At 31.8% G+C, this 25,107-nt stretch overlaps 1 protein-coding gene and 1 pseudogene across 1 annotated transcript; both read left to right on the top strand.

Annotated features, from left to right (window-relative positions):
- Positions 1–1,660: 1,660 nt before the first annotated feature.
- On the top strand, positions 1,661–2,404 carry LOC129286328 (lectin-like; annotated as a pseudogene).
- A 16,540-nt stretch (positions 2,405–18,944) lies between these two features.
- On the top strand, positions 18,945–21,258 carry LOC129286872 (L-type lectin-domain containing receptor kinase IX.1-like). Its single transcript, XM_054922955.1, has one exon. The coding sequence runs from the start codon at positions 19,095–19,097 to the stop codon at positions 21,132–21,134; it is 2,040 nt and encodes a 679-aa protein (XP_054778930.1). The 5' UTR covers positions 18,945–19,094; the 3' UTR covers positions 21,135–21,258.
- The last annotated feature ends 3,849 nt before the right edge of the window (positions 21,259–25,107 follow it).

The raw sequence follows: 25,107 nt of genomic DNA, 5'->3' as shown, positions 1-25,107 counted from the left end.
TATTGTAGTTAATGGGACTCAATTTTCATGAGTTAAGGTGTAATTTTACTCTTAAATTATTCTCAGAAAAGCAATATTATTCTCACCATTTAAAAATTATAAAATAAAATCAAAATAAAATTATAATAATATTAAATAAAATAATATTAAATGTATATATAAATATAAAATTATAATAATATTAAATAAAAATAATATTAAATATATATGTAAAATAAATATAAGAAAAAACTTATAGTAAGTTAATAAAATGTTGTAAATTAATAACATTATAAATTAAAATTTTATAACTTGTCAAATGTAAATGAATCTTGGTTAAATTATATATGAATAGATTCAAAAGGATCTACATTTATATCTATAACTATCAATTGAAGCCATTGTTAATGGCTCTATTTGGACCAAAAAAATGTTTTATAATTAAGCTAGAGTAGACAAGAGTTAAGCTACTAGTAAGTCAGAAACTGAAGTTGAATTGAAAACCTAAGCAGTTTTCAGAAAACCAGATGGTTTTAAATATAATATTAAAAAGGGCTTAAATTTTTTAAAAAAATAAATTTTTTTAAAAAATTAGATTCTACTAAAAGTCAACTTTATTTTTGAACAATTCATATATATAAAATATAATTTGACATCATTTTTTTTATAAAGATGTCGATAATTATAGATCTAAATGTAGATACTTGAGTTTATTTATATCTAATTTAATCAAGATCTACTTATTTTTGATAAGTTATGAAATTATAATTGATATATTTTTATATATACATTTAATTTTATATTTATATATACATTTAATATTATTTTGGTTAATATTATTATAATTTTATTTTTATTTAATTTTATAATTTTTAAATGGTGAAGGTAACATTGCACATCAGAAAATAGTTTAAGGGTAAAATTACACCTTAACGTATGAAAAGTAAGTTTCACTAACTATAATAACAAATGTTTAAACGATGGGGACAAGATTGCTTCAATTTAGTTAGTTTAGGGGCAACATTACTATAATAAATAGTTTATGAGCAATATTGCTCTTTTAAAAATACTTTAAGAATAAAATTATATCTTAACCTTTTAATTTATTGATAAGATTGTCTTCAATTGTGTTGGCCATGGTGATTTAGTAGATGCAACAGGAGGTAGGTGGTGTCGATGGGTTATTGGCTTAATAGATGGGGATGTATTTTGCTTTTTTAATTTTAAAATGGGCATTTTTGTCCTTTCATGTTTTAAGTAAATATACTTATTAAAATTATATTAAAATTTTATCTTTATATCAAAAACGTATTTTTAAAATTTAATTTCATTTCAATTTTAATTGTGATTCTCATTCTATTAAAAAATTTTCTATCATGTCAAAAGAAACTTAAATATAGCAGACCAAGACAGAAATGGACCAGGACTCTATCCACTCCTGGTCTGCTTCCTCATCCCCTTTTGCCCTCACATAGTGGGGGTGGGACCCACAAAGGAGATCAGGAGAGAATCCCCTCCCCGCAGAAATGCATTGATGGAAAAATATTAAACCATTGTGGGGGAAAAACCACGCAATTTTCATTGATTTCTTTGACTCCATAAACATCTAATACTTCGAAAAGTTTGAGAAGATTAATTTTCAAGTGAAGATACCTCATGCCTTTTCTTTAAACATCTCGCTATGTTGCTAGTTTCAGTTTTCTTCCTCTTGATTCCCCACACCTTTTCCTTAAACTTTAACTTCACCAGTTTCCAAGATAACAAAATACACTACGAAAAATCTGCTAGCCCTGGAGAAACATTCATCGACTTGGTAAAATATGAAAACATTGTTGGTCGAGCCACATGTCGCCAACTGATGCACTTATGGGACAAAGCCACGAGGAAACTCGCAAATTTCAACACCAATTTCACCTTTGTGATTGCTTCACAGATCAACACTAGATATGGAGATGGGATGGCCTTCTTCTTAGGCCCTAATGATTCAAAGCTTCCTAATATCACAAAAGTATAAGGAGCTGCAATGGGTCTGATTATTGGTGGTCAAGAAACGATATTTAACTCAATAGATTATCCATTTGTTGCCGTGGAATTTGATATCTATCCCAATTGGGATCCTAATGCCAAAGAAGGCTAGGATCCTTGGTATGAAGATGTAGGTGTCAATATCAATTATATTAATTATACTATTATTATGCCTTGGTCAGTTAATAACACGGGAGGGGCCGAAAATGAAGCTTTCATCAGCTAAAGTTCAAGTACACATAATTTAAGCATCTCAGTCTCTAGTTTTATAAATAACACCATTCAGATGCAGCAACTTCATTAAATAGTTGACCTACAAGAGTACCTACATGAATAGGTCACTTTTGGTTTCTCGGCTGCCACAGGATCTCTTTTCACAGTGCACAGGATCAGTGCATGAAGTCTCTACTCAGAGGAACTCCCAAATGTTCCTCCCAATTCAAGTCTAAGTCCATGCATGAGCAGAATAAGTAGAAATGCCACAGAGCATGCAAATGGGATAGCGATTGGAGGGTTTGATTCAATTTGTTGGGTGGTATTTTTTGTCTTGTGGAAGAACAAAAGTAAAAAGGAAAATGATGTGTCTAATGAGAAGATGAGTGATGATGATTTTGAAAGTGGAATAGAACACAAAAAGTACTCATATGATGAGCTAGCAAGTGCTGCATATTATTTCAAAGATGAGCACAAGCTTGGACAGGGAGGATTTGGCGGTGTCTATAGAGGTTTTCTCAAAGATTCAGACTCCTCTATTGCCATAAAGAGCATATCAAAGGATTCTAAACAAGAGAAGTGTCACGTTCCAAAAATTAGACGTGACTGATATAAGAGATATATACAAACATATATTTCTTAAGCTTTGGTAAAGAAAACTTTAATATAATATTTTAATTCATTTAAAATTGGATGGAAAGTCATTGTAACAATTTCATATAAATAAAATATTCTTAAACTTTATGTAAAAATTTTAACAAAACTCTCTCTATAAATAGGATTTTCTGAAATCTTTACAACAAGCAATCCAAATCTAGAATACGGAGTTTTGCTCTTCCACAATAGATAGACAAATAAATCATAGATCAGGATTTTATCTATAGTTAATATGGAGCATCTTATTATAATTTTAAAATATAATGCATAATTAAACATTTACATCAAAAGGAATGTATCCTCAAACGATTTTCTAATCAATTCAGCAATGAGCCCTTAAAGGTTAGTAGAAGGCATATCGTCAGCTATGTTATTTGAGATTAAAATATTTTAAGTGAATAACGTCTCAATAATAGAGTAAAAGGAAAAATATGAATATTTTTAGATAATTATAAATGAATTAAAAAGAGCCACCAAATTAGAGAATTTAAATATCTCGACAACTTCACAAATGTTGAATCATTAAATTTTAAATAAATAAACAATTTATCACTTGACTTTAAGAAATCAAGTAAATTAAATAATTAAGTAGGAAGAGAAATATTTACTAATTAAAAACAATGAAGTTTATTTTTCACAAATCCAATAAAATTAATTTGTTTATGAGGACTTTACAGAATATATAACAGCTATGGATACACAATTCATGGGGCAATTAACCAGACGTGGTTGAAGTAATGAAACAGACGTGAACACATAGTTTACGAGAGTAATTAACTAGACATGGTCAGAGCCCTAAAAAAGACAAAGGTACAAGGCACACAAATAATAGATGTGATAACAGAGTCACGAAAATTAACTCAGCTAGTCATAGACTATGGCGCGCCAAGGACTAACGGGACTGTCATTAACAACTAGTGTTCTATATAAAGTCTCTTTTTAAATTCACTTTTAGACATTTGAGGAATTAATTACTTTTTAAAATATAAATTCATTTTCTTAGTATCAAACTCGCATAAATTAATTTAAAATAATCAATCTTCTAAATGTGAAAAATTCATAACTAATATCTCATAAACTCTTCTACCAATTTTTCATAGTTGGCTTTATCAAATAAAAGACTACTAAAACTTGTAAAAACATTTTCATCAATCTTTTAAATATAAGTCATGACTTTAAGAAATAAAATAATTTAATCAACAAAAATAGCTAATACAAGATAAATACATATAAATATCTGTAAATGGTTGAAAATGATATTTTGATAAAAGAAAATTTATTAATATATAAATTGATTGGGATGTTATCTACTTATCTAATGGCTTTTTAATGTTCAAAATTCACTTCTCATAACTTCAATCAAGTTTCTTTTCTTTTAAACACCCTATAAAAATAATAGGGTCTAAATAAATTTTCAACAAGTTAAATAAACCTCCTCCCAACATTAACACAACCATTACTTAATCCAAGCAATTTGAAATTCCCAACATCATCACTTATCTTACAAAGTTTCCCCCATGGTTAATTATTAATCAAGAGTTTGTTGCACCACCAACCAATACTCCATCAAGTCACTGTTCTTCTATTACCTACTTTATTGAATACTTTATCTCCATTCCAAAGCCATAAAACAATAATATAGTTCATAATCATCGCTTATGATTAAATTCATTATATTTTATTCACTCATTTTATCAAACACCTTAATTGCATTCTCAAAACCAAACAATAAAACAATACCATAGTTATAAATTATCTAACATAAAATTTCTAAGAATTCAACGAACCATACAATAACTTTAAAATTAAGTTCTTGACAATGTTCAAGTTAAAACTCAACTAAATAGTATTTCAATCAATCATGCCTCTCACCATAATTAATAAAATTTTATTAAATATATAATCAAGCAAAATTCTTTTAATGAGCATTTTATCAAACATCATATGAGTATTAATCTTTAAGTCTAGCCCTTTACTCCCAATCTCATCCTTACCCTTTTCCATAATTCTCCAATATCAGTATTTAAATAAAAAGAGCCTCTCAATAGCATTCCTTCAACATATCTCAATCTTAAAACTCACAAAACTCAAATCTATCAATTATCATATTTCTCTTAACATTTAAATTTCAGCTTGAATCAATTCCCCCCTTGCACAACCACGAACAGCAACAGCAACAATATAATAAACATTGCAACTTCAACATCACATATACACGCACCACTGAATCAAACCAACAAAACGAGAGGAAAAAATCGAAAATCCTCACCTCTGCCCGCAATAACAGAAGCACGAAGAACGAGAAGATTGTGCAAGGAAAGAGGAGGAGGAGAAGAAATCAACGCACCCCACGGCCACCAGAACAGCGACGACGCAAGGTGACAGGTGACAAAGCAACAGTACTACCCGAAGAAGATCTAACAGCAACAACACGGTACCCTGAACAGAGGAGGAGGCACGACAGACAGAGGGAAGAAGAGGATTCTGCAACAAGGACTAGAAGCGGATGAACAAAGAACAGAAGGGATTGAATGACTCATTCTCTAGTCATAGCCACCGCCAAAACAAATGGAAAGGGGGAGGTTTTCGACTCTCTCCCTGACTCCAATAACAGCTCGACGAAGAGGAAGAAATTGGGGAAGGAAGAGAAGACTCGGCGATGATGGGCGAAGCTCCTACAATCGCTAATGTTGGCAATGAACTGGGAACGGAGGAGGAACGCAGAGGATGAAGGTTTCTGGAGAATTCTCAAACGAAAAAATGGAGAAAAGGCAGAGACGTGTTCTAGCTTCCAATTTTATTATTACTCCCTCCGTCCGTCGGTATTTTTAAAGGAATTTTTTATTTTAAAATATAAAATATTTTAAATAGATTAATATAATGACTTTAAATTTTAAAATTCAACAAAATTTTATCTCAATAGGTTTTTTATTTAAATAAATTTTAATAATAATTATAAAAAAAATATAGTGTTCTTTTTGTAATTTTATTGGACCTTTTTTTGTTGTTCTCTCATGCTCTTTCTTGTGATGTTCCCAAAACTCCTTTTTCTTCAGTTTTTCTCCACGCAAAACACAAAAACAGAGCACTATCTTTTCTATTCTTCACCGCCATTATACACTCTTCTAGGTCCTCCCAGTCGGTTCATTCCCCTGATTCTTATTAGCTTTCTAAATTGGCTGCTGACCGAGTACAGTCTCACTGCCGTTGCTTCGTCTCTGATGCTCTTTTCTCGTTCACATTGCCAGCCATATATAGTGGGGTTGCTGCGTTTCTTTCCCTATCATCGTGCTGATCTGAGTCAAGAGAAGGTGAGCAATACTCAGCTTGTTTCTTGCCATCGGTCTGTCATGCTTGCTGTCACTTTCTCCCTCTTCTCTGTCCGTGTTCATCCGCCACAGTAGAGAGAGGAAGTTGTTATCTCTGTTCTTTCTTCTGTCACGAGGCTGTAGGTGGTGGTTGAAGTTTTCTTTTCTTTTCTTTTCCTTGTGCAGTTCATAAGGTGTGTGACAGTTGTTAACGTGCGTTTTGGTCACTGTGAGAGCGTGGAGTTGCTAGAAATTCCTTGGCTTGTTATTTCTTGCTGCTGCTCTGTTCCTGGTTGACAGCCGTGAGAGTGCTCATATTCAACATGTAAATTCTCTTCCTCTTCAACTGTTGGTGCATGAGTGTGTATGAAAACTGGTTTATTTTCTTTGGTTGGCCGATTTTTCTATTTTTGGCTTGTTGGTGCTGTTAGGTTTTGGAAGGAAGATGTTTGCTTATGGTTATGGTTTCGTGATTTAGCCAATGAAGAATACCCTCAACATGTTTGTATAAAGGCGGGAATGAGAAATATTTGTGCTATTTTACTAATGCTGAGCTAAGAATTAATGAAAAAATTAAATGTTGAAAATTATTAGACTTTGCTTGGGTGTTTGCCTCAGAGTTTAAATTGATGATGAATATTCTCTCAAAGCTGGAAAATATGCTTAAAAGATTTATTTATAGATATAAGATTGTTAAATTTTATAATAAAGTCTGAAAGAATTATAATTATTACTTGAGAGAGTAATTGTTTTTACATGCAAGTAGTGAAGTTAAATTACTCATTAAGAATTGTGTAGCACTTGAAGGGAAATCATAGTGACATAAAATATGTTGGTTTACATGTTAGATTAATCTAGGGCATCATTAAAGTAAGCAAGAAATTGAGAAAGTCTAACTATAAGATTTTTTAAAAACTCAAGTGAGTGAGTCGCATTCCGAATGAATTTTAAACAATTGTTTATAAAATTCCTTTATTTAAATTTTAATATTATTTCTTCATTAGTTATGTAAACATTATTGTCAATACTATTTTTTTAATAATTATTTTATTATCAATGATATCTTGATTTTTACTAATGATTTATGTTATTGATAAGTAGTAATTAAAGTTGATATATAACAAATGGCGTTACTTTTCAAAAATAACTAAATTGTTTAACTTTATTTTTTATATGCAAACTTTTAGTATAGCAACTTGTGCATGGAAGAATCGATAATGAATATAAGAATGGAAGATGACAACTGAATCATATATTTTAAAAGTGAAAATTTTGAAATTATTTTTCAACTATTTGTGCATGCTTGATTTTAAGTAGGGGGACTAAGTTCAGAACACTGATTGCTAAAAACAGTTCCGTTAGCCCTTAGCACACCATGGTTCACCTAGCTAGCAGGATGCTTATAATAGGTGCTAGCCTCATACGAAGGTTAATGCAAGTGGATCGAAGGGATGGTATTCGTGAACATTGTATTCACGTTTGTTTTCATAAGCTTTATGCCTGTGCTTGATTCGTGGCTTTTGTCACACTTGATTCGTGGCTTTCAGTCGCACTTAATTGGTTATTTACTCTCATAGACTGTGTGTTTACACTTGTTATTCGTTCTAATAAAGCTCCCTTAGATTTAAATTAAAAGTTATTATTTTTGAATTAGTTATTTGAAAAAGATTCTATCTATTTGTACTAGTACTTGAAATGATTACATTCTATGAGTTGTACAAATTTTGACAAATTTACACTGTTTTATTAGTATTGTTCAATTTCAGAATTGTATCATTGAAAAAGTCTTGTTCTTTATTTTAGCTCAAGTATGTACTTTAGTATTTAATGATATTATTTTAGAATAAAGTTGTTAGTTATATCTATAAAATTTTTATATATAATTTAAATTGGAACGTTATTCATTAGAAATTTCTTTGATCTCAATATTGTAGTTGATCCTGTGCCTCCAGCAGATCGTTGAGGGCTTTTTGGTTTCTTTTTGGAAAAATAGGAAACATATTGCAACCATTGTTTTGGTAAAACTAAGTGTTGTATTTTGTGATTATAACTTAGTGCTCCACGTACACCATAGTTAGATCCTAATTTTATTTTGTTATTGTGAAAAATTGTTGGAATGGAGCTAGTTTCCTTGCTGGTCTGATTGGTAGGTTCTGTAGTTGTTGTGAAGATTTCGGGAGGTCTAAATTATAAGGGAGATTCTGCCGAAATTTCTACAAAAACTTTACAAGCATTAGGAACTTTACTAATATATAAATTGCATATATCGCTAATTTGGCTTAATTTATAGAAAATCAAGGCTTATAAAATGTGAATACATATCATATTCCGTGTCGATCATACTCTTAGTATTAGGGTATGACAATTAAGGTTTCATTAAATACACTAATTTTAATATTACCCTTTCTCTCTCTATACTTTTATTAGGGTGTGACAATTAAGGTTTCCATCCTTTCTCTTTTCAATGTATTAAATGATGAGTAGTTTTTAACATTTATATTTTTAGTTTGGAAAGATAAGGTTGTTAAGTGTATTTAATGACGTTTATTGATATGTGAGATTTTATCTAAAAGTTTCTTATAATTTGGGACTAAGGGAGTATTATTTTACGGTAGAAATGGAAATTTAATGTACATGGGGCAAAAATAAAAATTTCCCCCTAGCATTAAGAGAACTCGAACATAGGACCTGATGAATGAGGACCCGAAGGAATTCCTCTAAGCTGCTAATTCATTTTATTAATCTTTTCCAAAATATATATATTTAAAATATCTCATTATAAATTTTAATTTTAATCTTTTTAGGTACATATTTAAAATATCTTATCATCAGTTTTAATTAAACTCTTGGGTCATCACAGGAAGAAGGAGTTTGCTTCAGAAGTCAGAATTATTAGTCAACTAAAGCATCAAAACTTGGTGTAACTAATCGATTGGTGTCATGAAAATAAAAAACTGTTGCTGGTTTATGAGTATATGCCTAATGTAAGTTTAGATTTTCATCTCTTCAAGGACCAATGTTTGCTAACATGGTCAGCAAGATTTAAAATAGCTCAAGGCTTAGCCTCTGCATTATTGTACCTGCATGAAGGATGGGAATGATGTGTTGTTCATAAAGGCATAAAGTCAAGCAATATCATGCTAGACTCTAACTTCAAAGCAAAACTTGAAAATTTTGGATTGGCAAGTGTTGTTGACCATGTGAAAAGTGCACCAACTACAGCTGTGGCCGGGACTGTAGGCTATATGGCTCCTAAATATCTTTTTATACCGGGAGGGCTAGTGAGGAATCTGATGTGTATAGTTTTAGAATTGTTGCTTTGGAGATAACTTGTGAAAGAAAATCTATAAACAAAAAGTGCTCCAAAAAATGAGATAAACATAGTGAATTGGGTATGGCAACTCTATGGAAGTGGGAGAATTTTTTAAGCGGTTGATTCAAGACTCCAAGGAGGTTTTGACTATTATGAAGTGGTTCAGAGAGAGAGAGAAAGAAACTAAAAGAAAGAGAAATTGTATTGATATGTTGATGAGTTACAATACTTATACAGCAAACACTTGGCTTACAATATACGAATGTCTGACATGTGTGTCTTGACTAATCTTGCTAAGCAAGCTATAAAGTTACCATTACTCTAATAGCCACCCGTAGTCCCAAGGTGAATAAATTTATTTCTTCCAATAGCCACCCGTAAACCCAAGTGGATTAACCAACATAAAAAACTTTAAGTTTGGTCTTGAGTGTTGTGAATCAAGCATGAGATAAAGGTTTAGTAAAGATATTAGCTAGTTGATCAACAGAAGGTACAAATTCAACATTGATCTGTTTTTAAAGAACCTTATCACAAACAAAGAATAAGTCTAACTCCATATGTTTAGTTCTATGATGGAGCACTAGATTGTGAGCCAATTGTACTATGCTAATATTATCACAGAAAATCATGGGAACATGATGATTGGAGATTCTTAATTCAGTGAGAAGACTCTGAAGCCATGTGAGTTTTGCTGTGACATTTGCTAGACTTCTGTATTCAGTTTCTGTGCTAGACCGAGCAACAGTGGGCTGCTTCTTAGCATACCAAGAGATGAGATTTCCACCAAAAAATACATAAGAACCAGAAGTAGAACGGCGATCATCTGGGTCACTTGCCCAATCAGCGTCACAAAAGGCTTGTAAACTAAGAGAAGACTGACGAGAAAAGAATAAACCATAGGTGATCATGCCTTTAAGATAGCGAAGAATCCTTTTGACTACTTGCCAATGATTCATTCGAGGAGATTGCATGTATTGGCAGACTTTGTTGACACTAAAGGTGTGTGATGGTTACATATTGAAGAGCACCAACAAGAGATTTGTACAGTTGTGGATTGGAGAAAATAGCAGAAGATGATTTGGTTAACTTGGATGCTGAAACCATAGGAGTAGCAACACTTTTAGAGTGCAACACTTTTAGGTCACTTTCATCTTTCGACTATTAATCCTTCTCTTCCCTTACATCTCACAAATTTACTTGATGTTCCATCTGTCACTAATAATCTTCATAGTATACCTCGTTTAACTTATGATAATGATGTCATTGTTAAATTTGGTCCTCGTCATTATTGTATAAAATCACAGACCACTCAACAACCTCTTCTCACAGGTAACCATAGACCTGATGGCCTATATACTTTCTCATCATCAAGTTCACCATCCAATACTTCTGTTGGTTTCACTTCTACTGCACCAGCTGCTTTTGTTTCTTCTGTGATGACTGGTTCTCTTAATGTTACTACTGTACCAGCTTATATTCAGCCTACTTTACTTTCTGCTTCACACACTTCGTCTAATATTGACTTGTGGCATCAAAGACTGGTGCGTTTTCCTAGCTCTTTAATTCCTGCTTTACTCAAAGGTTGTACTCTTGTATCTGCACCTCAAAAATTTAATAAAACTGATACTAGTTTTTGTTCTGCATGTTGTATGAGCAAGTCTCATAAACTCCTTTCACCACCTTCTATATCTGGTTACCATTCTCTGCTTGAATTAGTTTTTGTTGATTTATGGGGGCCTGCTTCATGTCTTTCTATGCATGGTTCTTTATATTACATTTCCTTTGTTGATCATTTTTCTCGATATTGTTGGATTTATCCTTTGAAACGTAAATTTGATGCTTTTACTGCTTTCCTACAATTTAAAGCCATGGTTGAAAATCAATTGAATGCCAAACTTAAAGCCTTACAAACTGACGGTGGTGGTGAATTTTGAGTTTTTGAATCTTATCTTGCACAACATGGCATATTGCATCACTATTCATGTCCATATGCTCACTATCAAATGGGTGTAGTTGAAAGAAGACATAGATATATTGTTGATACAGGATTAGCCTTATTGTCTCATGCAAATTTACCTCTTAAATACTGGGAAGATGCCTCTCTCACTGCCACATATGTCACTAATCTCCTCCCTTCTTCAGCCATTAGCAATGTTGTTCCTTATTTCATACTTTTTCATAGAAATCCAAATTATTCCTTTTTATGTGTCTTTGGTTGTGCCTGCTTTCCCTTGCTTTGCCCTTATAACTCTCATAAACTAGCTTTTCAGTCTGAGTAGTGCACCTTCTTGGGGTATAGTATGTCTCATCATAGTTATAAGTGCCTTGCATCAAATGGAAGAATTTACATTTCTAATAATGTTCAATTTAATGAACATTCTTTTCCTTTTCATTCTGTATCCTCTACTTCTGTAGCACCAGTATCTTCTTCAACTTCTCTTCCATAATGTAATATTCCTCTTGTTTCTTCTTCCTCTTCTTTACCCCTTTCTTCTTCACCTTTGTCTACACGTCCTTTACCCTCACCACTCACTCTACCATCATCTTCTGCCTCTTTCAATATTGACCATGACCAAATCAATGCCTCATGATTGTTGGGCTATGATGTGCTTATCCTGATCAAAAGCATAGGCCTTCTATCAGGCTAGCAATTCATGTGCTTAACTTGGAAGCTCCATTTCCTAGTATATTCCTTCACGTTATCCTGAACTAACATATCATGAACACCTAGTGGATCATCATCTTCAATTCCATCCAGCACTAACAATGCTTCAGAGATAAGTCAAAACCAGAATATAAGTTTTAGTTCCGACACAAACTCTTCCGGTTTTAGTGAAGCTTCTGGTGATTCACCAAGCGTTTCGCTCTTGTACTCTTGCAAAAATTAATTGTGGTCATTGTATGTTTGTGGTTATATGCTACACAAAAATTCCTGATGTATTATTCTCATTTCTTGTATGTAAGTCACAATAATATCATAGGTATATAGAACTTATATGATCTTCCTGTATTTTTTCCCCAGAGGTTGTATACTATTGCTTTTTAGGAGCTTCAGCTGTGAAGGAAATTTAGCTTTTTGGTCGGTGAAGTAGCCTTTTCTCATCTTACAAGAAAACGAAAGAAAAAATACAGCCGTAAATACTTTTTTATGTACCAACAGAAGAGTTTGGTAGCAATAGACATGCACCACAGAAATTTGCAGTAGAACCATTAATTGACGCATGCTGGGGGGCGACCCATTAAAGGAAATAGGCCAAAATGACTTGACAAATTAATAGCATAAGAGAAATAATAAAATTATCCTTTATTTAAATTAATATAAAAATTTTAATATTTCATTTGTTCATGATTCTATTTTACTTGTTAATTTATTTATAAAATATTGTTAATTATCCTACTTAATTTATTTTTATTTTAGGCATGTTTAACTCATCTTAAAACAACTTATTAACTCCTATATTATATATTATTTATTTACTTATAGATTGTTATTTATTACTCTATTTTACTTATTCATTATCAAACTTTCATTTAATTTCATTTTAAGGAAATGAATAAGTGAATTTAGATAATTAATAACATTCTGTAAGTAAATAAATAAGTTAAGTATGATAATTAAAAGTGAAATAAGAAAGTTCTGATATTAATTTAAATGAAGTGCAATTTTGATATTTTTTTAAAAAATTTAATATCAAATTAATACCTCTAAACTATAATTAAATTTTAAAAATTTAAAAACATTAAATTTATAAAAAATATAATAAAGAAGTCTTTATTGAAATTCTCTCTCTCTTTCCCGTGAGATTCCATACTGTTGCTTTTCGTTAAAGAAAGAAGAGCTTCAGCTGTTCAGGAAATTTAGCTTTGCGGGTAGGTGATGTTACCTTTCTTATTTTGTAAGAAACCAAAGTTATGTCATATATTACTGTTCATGTAAAACAATTTTTTAAAATTCTCATAAAAAGTAGGTTTTTAAATTGATATACCTCTTGCTAAGTTACTTTAATATTTAAAAAAATAAAGAAAATGAATAATAAAAGAAGACAAGTGACGCCCCAATTAAAGACTAGAAGAATCAGACACTCAAAAAGTAAATGAAATCAAATCAAACCCGCGAAATTATCAATTACCAGACGTTATCATAGAAGACTTGGTTGGCCCCGGCCCAAGAAAATCGTAGAAGACTTGATCCCTATTGGAGGAAGAGGGGAAAAAATCAATAATGCGGACAGAAAGAGTTAATTTTATTGGATTTAAATTTTTTGAAGTTGGGATATGTGAATTTCATTGAAGCTGGCCTTTTAAAAAAAGAAAGAAAATATTTCATATTTTATGACAAATAAAAATGAGAAAAAATAATGAAAAACAGAAAAAAATTCACAAAAATTCATACTTCTCAATTTCTAAAGATTTAAATATAATTTAATCAATTCTTAATTACAAAATTTACATGAATTTTTTTTTAAGTCACATCTTCAAAAAATTTACAACTACTCTGAAAAAACATTCGCTAGCTAGCAAGAGCCAAAAGGAGAAGTATCGGTGTCCCTCCTGTTCTTATTACAGAATTGAACATATATGTTTATCAAAATAAATAATAAATGTAGATAAGTGAGGCCTCACATAGTAGGTGGGGACACACTCATAGAATAAAATAAAATAAAATAAAATAAAATAAAATATAGGGCTTGCTTGATATGATAAATGGGTGGGATGAATATGGATATGGAAATAAAATTTAAAAAAAGTGATTGTTTGATATGATGGAATTGAAAAATTTCATCAAAATTGGTGGAATTAGCTTCAGTGATAAAAGTTTTAAGCTTGGTTTTTCAACGTCATGCTCCATCTTTCATTTTTTACCCCTTCCTCTCATATCGTATAACATTCTGAAGTTTCTAATGCAAACTAATTTCTCGATTGAAGGTATAATTAGTAAATAAGTGAATTATTTTGATCAATCATGATTTGAATAACAAACTAGTGTTTCAAACAATTAGATAACTTCCAAATAGGACTGGGAAGGAATTGGAAGCAATTTAAGATTAGATTGGGAGATAAATGGTGATGGCATATTATCTGTGCGATGCACTGCAGTGCATGACACTTAAGTTAGAATAATAAGTCATGGATCAGGTGGAAAATTAGAAGGGAAACATTGAGAAAATAGGGAGCACATGAGGAAAAGAGAAGGGCTATACTAGGGTTTGGTGTACTGGGATATCGAAAGCAATTTTCAGACTATTGCGTGTCTAATTTCACTAAATCTCTCCTCTCTCCTCTCTAATTCTACATCATGGATTTCAAGGGTTTAGAGAAAGAGAAAGATGTGATATGTCTTGGAAAAACTAGGAATCTATACTTCATATGTTGGTTGTGGTTCCAAAAGCTTGGTTTAAGTTTTTTGGATCAGGACCAAGTGGTTATAGGAAGAGGAAGTGAGGAGTGGAGAAATTGAATTAATTTGTGGCTTAATTTTTAGAGTTTGAGTCTTGTTTAAGAAGTTTATGTTGTGATTATGCTAAGTAGGGATTAAAGGTGATGTTGTGAGCTAGATGTAACTTGGACTAACTCAACTAAGAGGATTATAGGTTAAGAATGATGAAATTGGGGTAAATTTCAGTTAAAATGTATAACATCTTAAAAATTTAAGATTTGATTAAGTAAAGTGGAGTAATTGAGTTAATTAATGTGATGTGTGGTTAGAGAAGACTAACAAATATGTTTGAATGTGATTTCAACCCTAAATTTAAGTCTAAATAAAGTCTACCCACTCAAGTATTAAAAAAGTGAAAAAAATTTGAAGGGTATGTCTCTGTGTCACATGCCAAATAATAGATTACTCAACCAAAATTAGCAGCATCAAATTAAGACCTCATAAGTTTATGCACTCTAACTCTATCTTGTTGCTTAAGTAATCTCCTATAAATTGTTATAGATTTTGATTTTAATATAATGGTATGAGTGACATATAAAATAGCTTTACTATTATATTTAATTTTTTTTAAATAAGTTCTTTTTTTAATTCTTGTGTTCATAATATTGATATTTCTCAATCCCAATTTCAAGTAGAGAGTGTTCACAAATGATTCTCACTAACAGAATGCTCAATCAAAAATTAATATGTCGTTAATTGAGAGAAATATTTACAACCAATCCAACCTTTACTCCATCTGTCATGCCCCATAAATAGAGGGTGATCGGCAAGGGTGTGAACCTCTCACACATTTCTGTAAGCCCAGAATGAACATTTATTCCATTTTACAAAAGAAAAGAACAAAATTTAATCAAATCACATGATAATTAAAATGACTCCTTTAAACTCATTATCATAAGAAAGTGTCGACATTTTTGTAGAAATTTCAATAGAACCTCCCTTGTAACTAAGATCTCTCAAAAATTTTACAAACAAATTTTTTTTACAGATAATAGTTTAAATAAGGAGCATAGCTCCTTTCAGCCAGCAACCCATATACAAACCAAAACATAGTATATCAACAATCTATGTGGAGCATCTAATCTTTCTTTTAAATCAAAAAGACATATGAACTATATATTTACATTAAAAGAAACAATACCAATCCAAAACTTTCACCCAGTATAGCTATTCTGTCCTTTTGAGGTCGATAGTGGGATTGGTGTCAGCTAACAAATCTAAGGCTAAAATAATTTTTTCAGTGAATAGCATTCCCATGATAAAATTCTTAAAATTTAAATCAATAAACTCTAATATTAGTGTCAACTAATTCAAAGTAATTGCACAAAAAAAATTTATAAGCCTATAAGTCATAATCATATTTGTAAAATAAAAGTAAATTGAAACAAATTATATTATCATGCTTAAAGAAAATAATCTACTCACATATAACTCAAGTGGTACAAATTACTAGCCAAAACTATGTAAGTTTCGAAAACGCATATTAATCAACATTTAAACTTTTGAGAACTCAACAGAACAGGTTAGAAACGTGGACATACCAGTCCACTAGGGTAAATAACCAAACGTAGCTTATGCCATGAAAATGAATGTGGACACACCAGTTTACGAGGGTAAGTAACCAAATGCAGTTGAAGCTACGAAACAAGCGTGGATACACAGTCCACAAGGGTAAGTAACCAAATGTAGCTTAGGCCACGGAATTAAATGAGGGTATAAAGCCCACAAATATCAAACGTGAGAATAAAGCTCACAAAACAAACTAGCTAGTGTTTAACCACAGCGCGCTATGGGCTAACGGAATTGTCGTTAGCAGCAGTGTTTTGTTTCAAGTTCTCTTAAAATCACGCTTCAAACATGCAAAAAAAATAATTATCATTGAAATAAATTATCATTATTACTACCAAACTTGCATGAACTGTTTCAAATCTTAATATTTGTCAAAATCATAAACTTGGATTAACTAAGTATCCAATAAATTTTAAAGTTTGACAACTATACAAGAATGCTTTCATCAATCTTGAAAATATATTTTCAAGAATCAATAAATGCACATATCATAACTCATTTGCCCTTCATTGATATTTCATAATTTTTGAAATTAATATAATTCATAAGAATAAAATATTTCAAGAAAAGGCTATTAAAAAAAAAATAAATTAAATAAAATGCTATTCACCTACTGGTTAGAACTTCAAATTCTCAAGGATATTCTTTCTTTTAATTTTGATTAGGGTCATGTTCTTCCTCACCCCCTATCAGGATATAAATAAAAAAAAATAATTTCATAGATTCCCAATCTTTAGTACAATTCCAAATTAACCATCCTCATCTAAAGTTTAAAGCCAAATTTATGATTTAAAATTGGTCCAAGTATTATCACTAATTCAATCACTTTCCTTGGTTATACAACTACAATATCCATTTAATTTAAAATACTCCTTTTTATGTATGCACATGTAATCACAAGGAAGGATGAATTTCTAAAATTTCAACCCTCAACCCACATTTAACATATATTGTCACTAAGTTTAGATAAGTTTCTTGCTTAAATTTTTGTCTTCTCCTCTCTACGTAACAGTATAGGCGACAACAGAAAAATCTAAACATATATTCTCTGCACAGCAACAGAAGCCTACGTTCACAACCCAGCAAAATTAATGATACAAGGATTGAAACTTGAAAATCCCTCACCTTATCAACACCACATACTAAGAGAAAAGAAAATAGGGATGTTGGGTTTATGGTTGAATAGGGGAGAAGACAAACAACACTGTCACTATGCACAGTAGAGGAAGGAAGCTTGACTCCACAGTACCAATACTAGCTCACCACAATAGCCCCACCCCAGTTTCGATGCTTTATGCTTTCTTGGCTTAGAACAACACAGATGGTGCAGCAGAGAGGGAAAAAATAGAAACAGGAAGCATGGACTAGTGAAGCAACCCACGAAGCTCACGGTTGAGTTGGAAAAGGAAGAACTTACGAGTAGAATCCTCTAGCTCCAATGACATGGTCCTTTACTCCAATTGCCACTTGAACGTGAATAGCACAGGGAAGCAACAGACTGGAAAAGAGAAAAAACAAAGTCTACATGCATGAAGGAGCGTCTAAACGTCACTGAGTAATGGTGAGCCTTCTCCGTCGTCGGTGATAGCCAAGAGTAAAGAGGGGAGAGATAGTCGGTTATGGTAGAAGATTGGAGAGCAATATTGAACAGTCTCAAACTCTCTCTCTGTGTGTATGTGCATCGACCGGATAAGAAGAAGTGAAAGAGAATTTATCAAATGAGAAGGAGGGCAGGATGGTAATTTCATATAGACAAAAGAAATAAAAACTTCTCCCTAGCATTGGTTCAAACTTGAGACTTGATATTTACAAGACCAATATCGCCTCCACTGAACCAACACTTCTCCTTACTAAACATGTTTTTAATTAATATAACTACTATTAAACGCCAACTTATAAATATATACTTATACTTATACTTATTATTATTATTATTATTATTATTATTATTTTTTTTTTCTTGGCTACTGCACCATCGCTCCTTGGGTGGATGATACAATGCAAACATAATAATACAACTTTGAATAAAAACACACTCTAATTTGGTTACTTCTTTTCATAATTAATCACTGAAAAATTGTTATTCTGGTTTTGATACAATAAAAATACAACTTTAATAATATGTTTGGTTGGAAGGAAATGGAGGTGAGATGAAAAAAGAAGTGGAGATTTTAATGATTTGATTTTAAATGAATAAGAGAGGCGGGGTTAAAAGATTTTAATTAATTTTCCATACTCTTTTATCTTACATCTTTTTTTTTTTTATTAAAATTTTCTAACTCCACTTATCCATTTCTTTTAAATGGAATTTGTTAAGATTCCCCCCTCTCCCTCCAACCAATTTGATCGTATTGACGAAATGCAAGAAAATTGGCACATGACTTCACAAATCATAATTGGTCGTTATTCAAAACTGATGGCTTCCCTAATGGGAAGCTTTCGGAAATTAAAGCAAAAAGTCAAAAACACATGGATGGAAAAACACTAAATCATTGTGGAAAAAGAAAACACCCACGTAATTTTCTTTGATTTCTTCGACTCCATAAACATCTTATGCTCTGAAAAGATTGAGCAGAATATTTTTCAGGAGAAGATGCAACGTCTCACTATGTTGGTGGTTTCAGTTTTCTTACTCTTGATACCCCTTGCCTTTTCCGTAAGCTTTATCAACACCAGTTTCGTGGATGACATAATAAATTATGAAAAACTTTCTGGCCCTGTAGGAACATACATCGACTTGGTAAGATCCAACGACACTGTCGGTCGAGCTACATGTAGCCAACCGATGCACTTGTGGGACAAAGCCACCGGCAAACTCGCAAATTTCAACACCAATTTCACCTTTGTGATTGATTCACAGGGCAGCTATGATTATGGAGATGGGATGGCCTTCTTTTTAGCCCCTACTGGTTCAGTGCTTCCTAATATTGTAAAAGTTGGAGGAGGTGCTATGGGTCTGATTATTGGTGGTCCAGAAACGATTTTTAACTCAACAGATTATCCATTTGTTGCTGTGGAATTTGATATCTATTCCAATTGGGACCCTAATGTCAATGAAGGCTGGGATCCTCGGTATCAACATGTGGGTGTCGATATCAATTCCATTAATTCTACTGTCACCGTGCCATGGTCGGCTAATATCCCAGGAGGGGGCACAAATGAAGCTTTCATCAGCTACAATTCAAGTACACGTAATTTAAGCATCTCAGTCTCTAGTGTTATAGACAACACCAAGAAGATGCAACAGCTTCATCAGATAGTTGACCTACGAGAGTACCTGCCTGAATGGGTGACTTTTGGTTTCTCAGCTGCCACAGGATCTTCTTTTGCAGCACACAGGATCAGCAGATGGAGTGTCTACTCAGAGGAGCTCCCAAATATTGCTCCCAATCCAAGTCGAAATGCCACAGCACTTGCAATTGGGTTAGGGGTTGGAGGGTTTGTTTTAGTTTGTGGGGTGGTATTGTTTGTCTTGTGGAAGAACAAAAAGAAAATGGAAGACGATGATGAGTCTAATGAGAACATGAGTGATGATGACTTTGAAAGAGGAACAGGACCCAAAAAATACTCATATGCTGAGCTAGCAAGTGCCGCAAATTATTTCAAAGATGAGCACAAGCTTGGACAGGGAGGATTTGGTGGTGTCTATAGAGGATTTCTCAAAGATTCAAACTCCCATGTTGCCATAAAGAGAATATCAGAGGGTTCTAAGCAAGGGAAGAAGGAGTTTGCTTCAGAAGTAAGTATTATCAGTCAACTTAGGCATCGAAACTTGGTGCAACTAATCGGTTGGTGTCATGAAAGGAAAGAACTGTTGCTGGTTTATGAGTATATGCCAAATGGAAGTTTAGATTCACATCTCTTCAAGGACCAGAGGTTGTTGACATGGTCAGTCAGATTCAAAATAGCTCAAGGCTTGGCCTCTGCATTATTGTACCTGCATGAAGAATGGGAACAGTGTGTGGTTCATCGAGATATAAAATCAAGCAACATCATGCTGGACTCCAACTTCAATGCAAAACTTGGAGATTTCGGATTAGCAAGACTTGTAGACCATGCAAAAGGTGCACAAACTACAGCTCTGGCAGGAACTATGGGCTATATGGCTCCTGAATCTGTCACAACTGGGAGGGCTAGTAAAGAAACTGATGTATACAGTTTTGGAGTTGTTGCTTTGGAGATAGCTTGTGGAAGAACACCGATCAACCGTGAGGCTCCAGAAAATGAAATAAACATAGTCAAATGGGTATGGGATCTCTATGGAAGGGGGAGAATTCTCGAAGCAGTTGATTCAAGACTAGAAGGAGATTTTGACCAGGATCAAATCCAATGCCTAATGATTGTTGCGCTGTGTTGTGCTCATCCTGATCATACTCGTAGGCTTTCAATAAGGCAAGCCATTCATGTGCTTAACTTTGAAACTCCTTTTCCTAGTCTTCCTTCAAGTTATCCCATACTAACGTATAATGAATTTCCAGCATCATTTTCTATTCTGTCCAGCACCAATGCTTCAGAGGTAAGTCAAAACCAGAATATGAGCTTTAGTTCCAATACAAACTCTTATGGTTTCACTTCAACTTCTGGTGATGATGTTTCACCAAGTGTGTCACTTATGTACTCACGCAAAAACTAATTATAGTTATTGTATTGTATGTTTGAGGTTCCTGCACAATATTCGTAATGTATTATTCTCATTTCTTATATATATGCATGTTACAGTAATCTAGAACGATAAAACATAAGTTGAGAACATTCAATGATCTTGTTGGATTTTTACCTTGAGATTCTATATTGTTTCTTTTTTGTTAAAGAGGAGCTTCAGCTGTTCAGGAAACTTTAGGTTTTTTGGTTATGACATGCCTTTTCTTATTTTGTAAGAAACCGACACATTATGTTATAGTATTGTCCATTTGTGTTCAAGAGAGGCTTATGAAAAGTGAGAACAATGACCAACACTAGCAACAATATTATGGATACAATATATATATATATATATATCTCACAAAGTCTAAAGTAGCCGTGCCTAACTCTAAGTGGCAGTTGTATGTAGGGTCATCTCTCATTTCTAGATATAATAAATATTTTTTTAAAAAAATTGATAGCCTTTTTTATAATTTAATGATACTATCATTTAATGGAAAACAATTTAAAAAGATATCATACATATTTCTTAAAAATTAATGTTTTTCCTATATTAAAATGCGAAAGCAGCATATATGATTATTTTCAGGCGAGAGCTTGGCTTCGTTGCATGCAATAACACTCATTCTCGTCATATAGTTCTCAGTCGCGCATGCAGACGGAAACTTCCTCTGTTTTTGGATGCAAAAACAGAGTATGCTGACTTCGGTTTTCATGGACTGCAACTTTAGTTTTAGTTTGTTGTATTTGTGTTCTGCTTTTCTGGGCTCTTTTTGGACTGTCTGCCTGTTTTTGTTTGTAGCTACACAAGTTGGGCCTCCAGAAGTTAATCCAAGGGGCCTCCAGATGTTGACTTTGTTTTTAAAAAAAAGAAGCTTTCGATTTTGGCCCAAAAAAATAGGAAGCTTTTGAGGCCATGTTGTGTATTAATTAAAGAATGTTGTAACAAAATAAAAAACGGAAAAGAATACCATATATGTTTATAATATTTTTAAATATATAATCATCTCACGCTTTTTTAAAAAATAAATTAAGTGTAATAATTATATTTAAAATTTAAAAAATTGGACTGAATTATTCTTATAATTGATGAAACAAATTTATCTTGTGAAAGTAAACATTAGTTTTATGAGAGACACATAAAAAAAATTGATAAATGATCCTTAAAATTTAAAATTTTTCTTATAAAAAACAATGAGACATGCATATGACAATTTTTATAATAAAAAATGGAGTGAGTATTTGGTACATGAAAATATATTTTAACAACGACCAAGGTAGTCAGGTAAAAAAATGAAATATGTGTATTTTGTATTTTCTTTTTTTAAAATTATTTTTTACTTATTAAAATTAAATTTTGAGAATATATTATCCAAGGACCCCTGTAGTGTTTTAATAATATCAAAGAATGATCCTAAAAATCTGAAATATTGCTGCACCTCCTGACACATAAATGAGAATAAGATTTTGGAAGAAAAGACCTAATTACCCCTTAACATTTTACAAGTCTTGCTCTAATATAAATAATAGAACATTTGGCTATTGATAAGTTACTGTATGTAATTAACCTGTGAACATTAGTTTATGAATAAATTACCAAAACTTATAAGCCTGGTTTATTGTTTATACCAGAGTAAGACTTGTAAAATTAAACTAGGTTTATTAGTTTTGGTAACTTATCATGAACAAGTCGAATGCTTTATTATTTATGTCAGAGCAAGACTTGTAAAATGTTACAAGGTAATTAGATCTTTTCTAATCTCCTAAAATCTTTATATATATATATATATATAGGTCTCATGGGTGCAGTGATACTTTAGTTTTTTAAAAGTCTTTCTTTGCTATTAAAACACTATAGGGGTCCTTAGATGATGTTTTCCCTTAAATTTTTTATCTTATGTTTGCTTTCGGATTGTATCAAAAGAGGGTTGTGAAGTGATCAAAATACTATATAGGCTCTGGAATCGAATTCGTGTGGAAATCAAACATCACTATTTGCATTCAACCCAAGGCCCTGGTGGTTCCGATCCAAGTGTGAATGCAATAAAATTGACAGTCGTCTAAGAAAATTACTCACCAGATTCAAAGCAATTGTGTACTCGCTGGTCTTAAAATTGATGATGACTTGATAGGCTTAGAATTTAGGAAAGACATTTAGAATTATAATTAGTTTTTCTTCTTACTAGTATTTTTTGAACACGAAAAGAAATACAATATGTTTGGAATTTTATGTTTCTGATCTGATGAGCATACTATTGCTACGGGCAATCATGGAGGTGGCAATTGCACCCATGAAGTTTACAAGAAATTACATTTCTTTTTTTAAACAAAATTACACTTGCCTCACCTTAAAATTATCGTTGCCCTCATCTTAAAAAAAATCAATTATTCCACATTCTCTTTAAAATTATTAAGCATACATATTTAAAAATATTGTTGATTCTTGTATTTATTATAAAAATAAATTAAAGATATAAATGAAATTTACATATATTTTAAAACTTATCATATCATTTATTTATATATTATTTTAATTAATACTTAGAATTATATTTTAAAAAATATTAATATTTATGTTTGGTATAAATACTTTCCCATTATTAAAATTTTCTGGATCCGTTACTACTGGCAAATTTTTTCTGTGGATCTCAAAAACTTCTCCTGGCCAAAAGAAGCTAGTTGTAACTTCTAATCCTGAGATTAAAACCTTATAATTTGTATTAACATTTTTTGTGCTAGCTAGATTAATACTTGCTAATGTCATAGGAGGATAAATTGTTTGACAGTAAATAAATTACATGTTTTATCCCTTCTAATAGAATGCAGGTCTGCGTCCAATAAGTTTTCTGTTTTCCCCCCAATGAAGTACAATTGTAAAACATGTAATTTTCTTTATTTCTATTACATATATCGTTTTGTGCCGTTTGAATTTCGAGGCTTGATTCCTGGATATTATATTGATCTGGTGCCCAGATACCTCTACGGCGACGAAGCTCATAGAATACATCGCAGACACATGAAGTCAAGAAGTCATAGTGAAGGAATTTTAAATCGGCACTCGGCAGCTTCAATCGTAACCAAAATAATTGTTACGGTTTGATAGCTGGAACCTATAGGAAGAGAATGAATTAAAAAAAAGTTAAAGGTCATTTTTATCTTTGAACTATACATGAAAGGTTATAAGTGCTCATAAATTCAATTATGGGTCAATTCTATCTTTCAACTTTAAAGATTCTCTTCATCATCACTCTGACATTAAAAACACTCAACGTCCATTAGTTATCAATGGGTTTCACTATTTTTTTAATATTTTTTATTAGGTTAAGGGTCATTCTTGCCCCTCAACTCAAATATTTTATAATAAAAAATATTAAAAAATTATAATATGGGGCTCATTAATGGTCAACTAATTATGAGAAAATGGTAAGGTGATGAGAAAGGAAATTTTTAAAGTTGAGAGATGGAATTGATCTATAGTTGAGCTTAAGACATTTGTGACCTTTCATTACAGTTTAGAAACAAAAATAACTCTTAATTCATTAAATTAAAATAAGAGAATAAAAATAAACTAAATTATCCAATATATCCTTCATGGTAAACATATGAAAAAATCTAATACTACATACTCTAAATGTGAGAATCATGACCTTAACTTATTATTCTCTCCCCCGTGACTATGATTGACTTATCTTTTCACTACATTTGAATCGTTGTTTGTCTTTTCAGTATGCAAAACACGAAGAAAACTTATATACTTCATTTTATATATTTAATTAAGTCATTTGTTTCTAATTAAATTAAGGCATGTGAATCCTTTATATATTATTTATTTTATAACAGGTTCTTGATATTAATATTATTAACACATTAAAATTCACCTATTTTGATTTGATTGAATAAAAATATATTAAGTATATAAGACTTACCTAAGTCTTGCCCTTATTTAAACTAAAAGTAATAAATGG

The sequence above is a fragment of the Prosopis cineraria genome, unplaced genomic scaffold (assembly GCF_029017545.1).
Source record: "Prosopis cineraria cultivar Desert tree isolate PC_DT_omini unplaced genomic scaffold, ASM2901754v1 PC11, whole genome shotgun sequence".
NCBI lineage: Eukaryota > Viridiplantae > Streptophyta > Magnoliopsida > Fabales > Fabaceae > Prosopis > Prosopis cineraria.
The sequence above is the reverse complement of the archived record's forward strand: the minus strand, read 5'-3'. Positions and strand labels throughout refer to the sequence as shown.

Excerpts from the sequence above, each read along its gene's own strand:
- LOC129286872 (XM_054922955.1), top strand. The coding sequence starts at position 19,095 with ATGCAACGTCTCACTATGTTGGTGGTTTCAGTTTTCTTACTCTTGATA.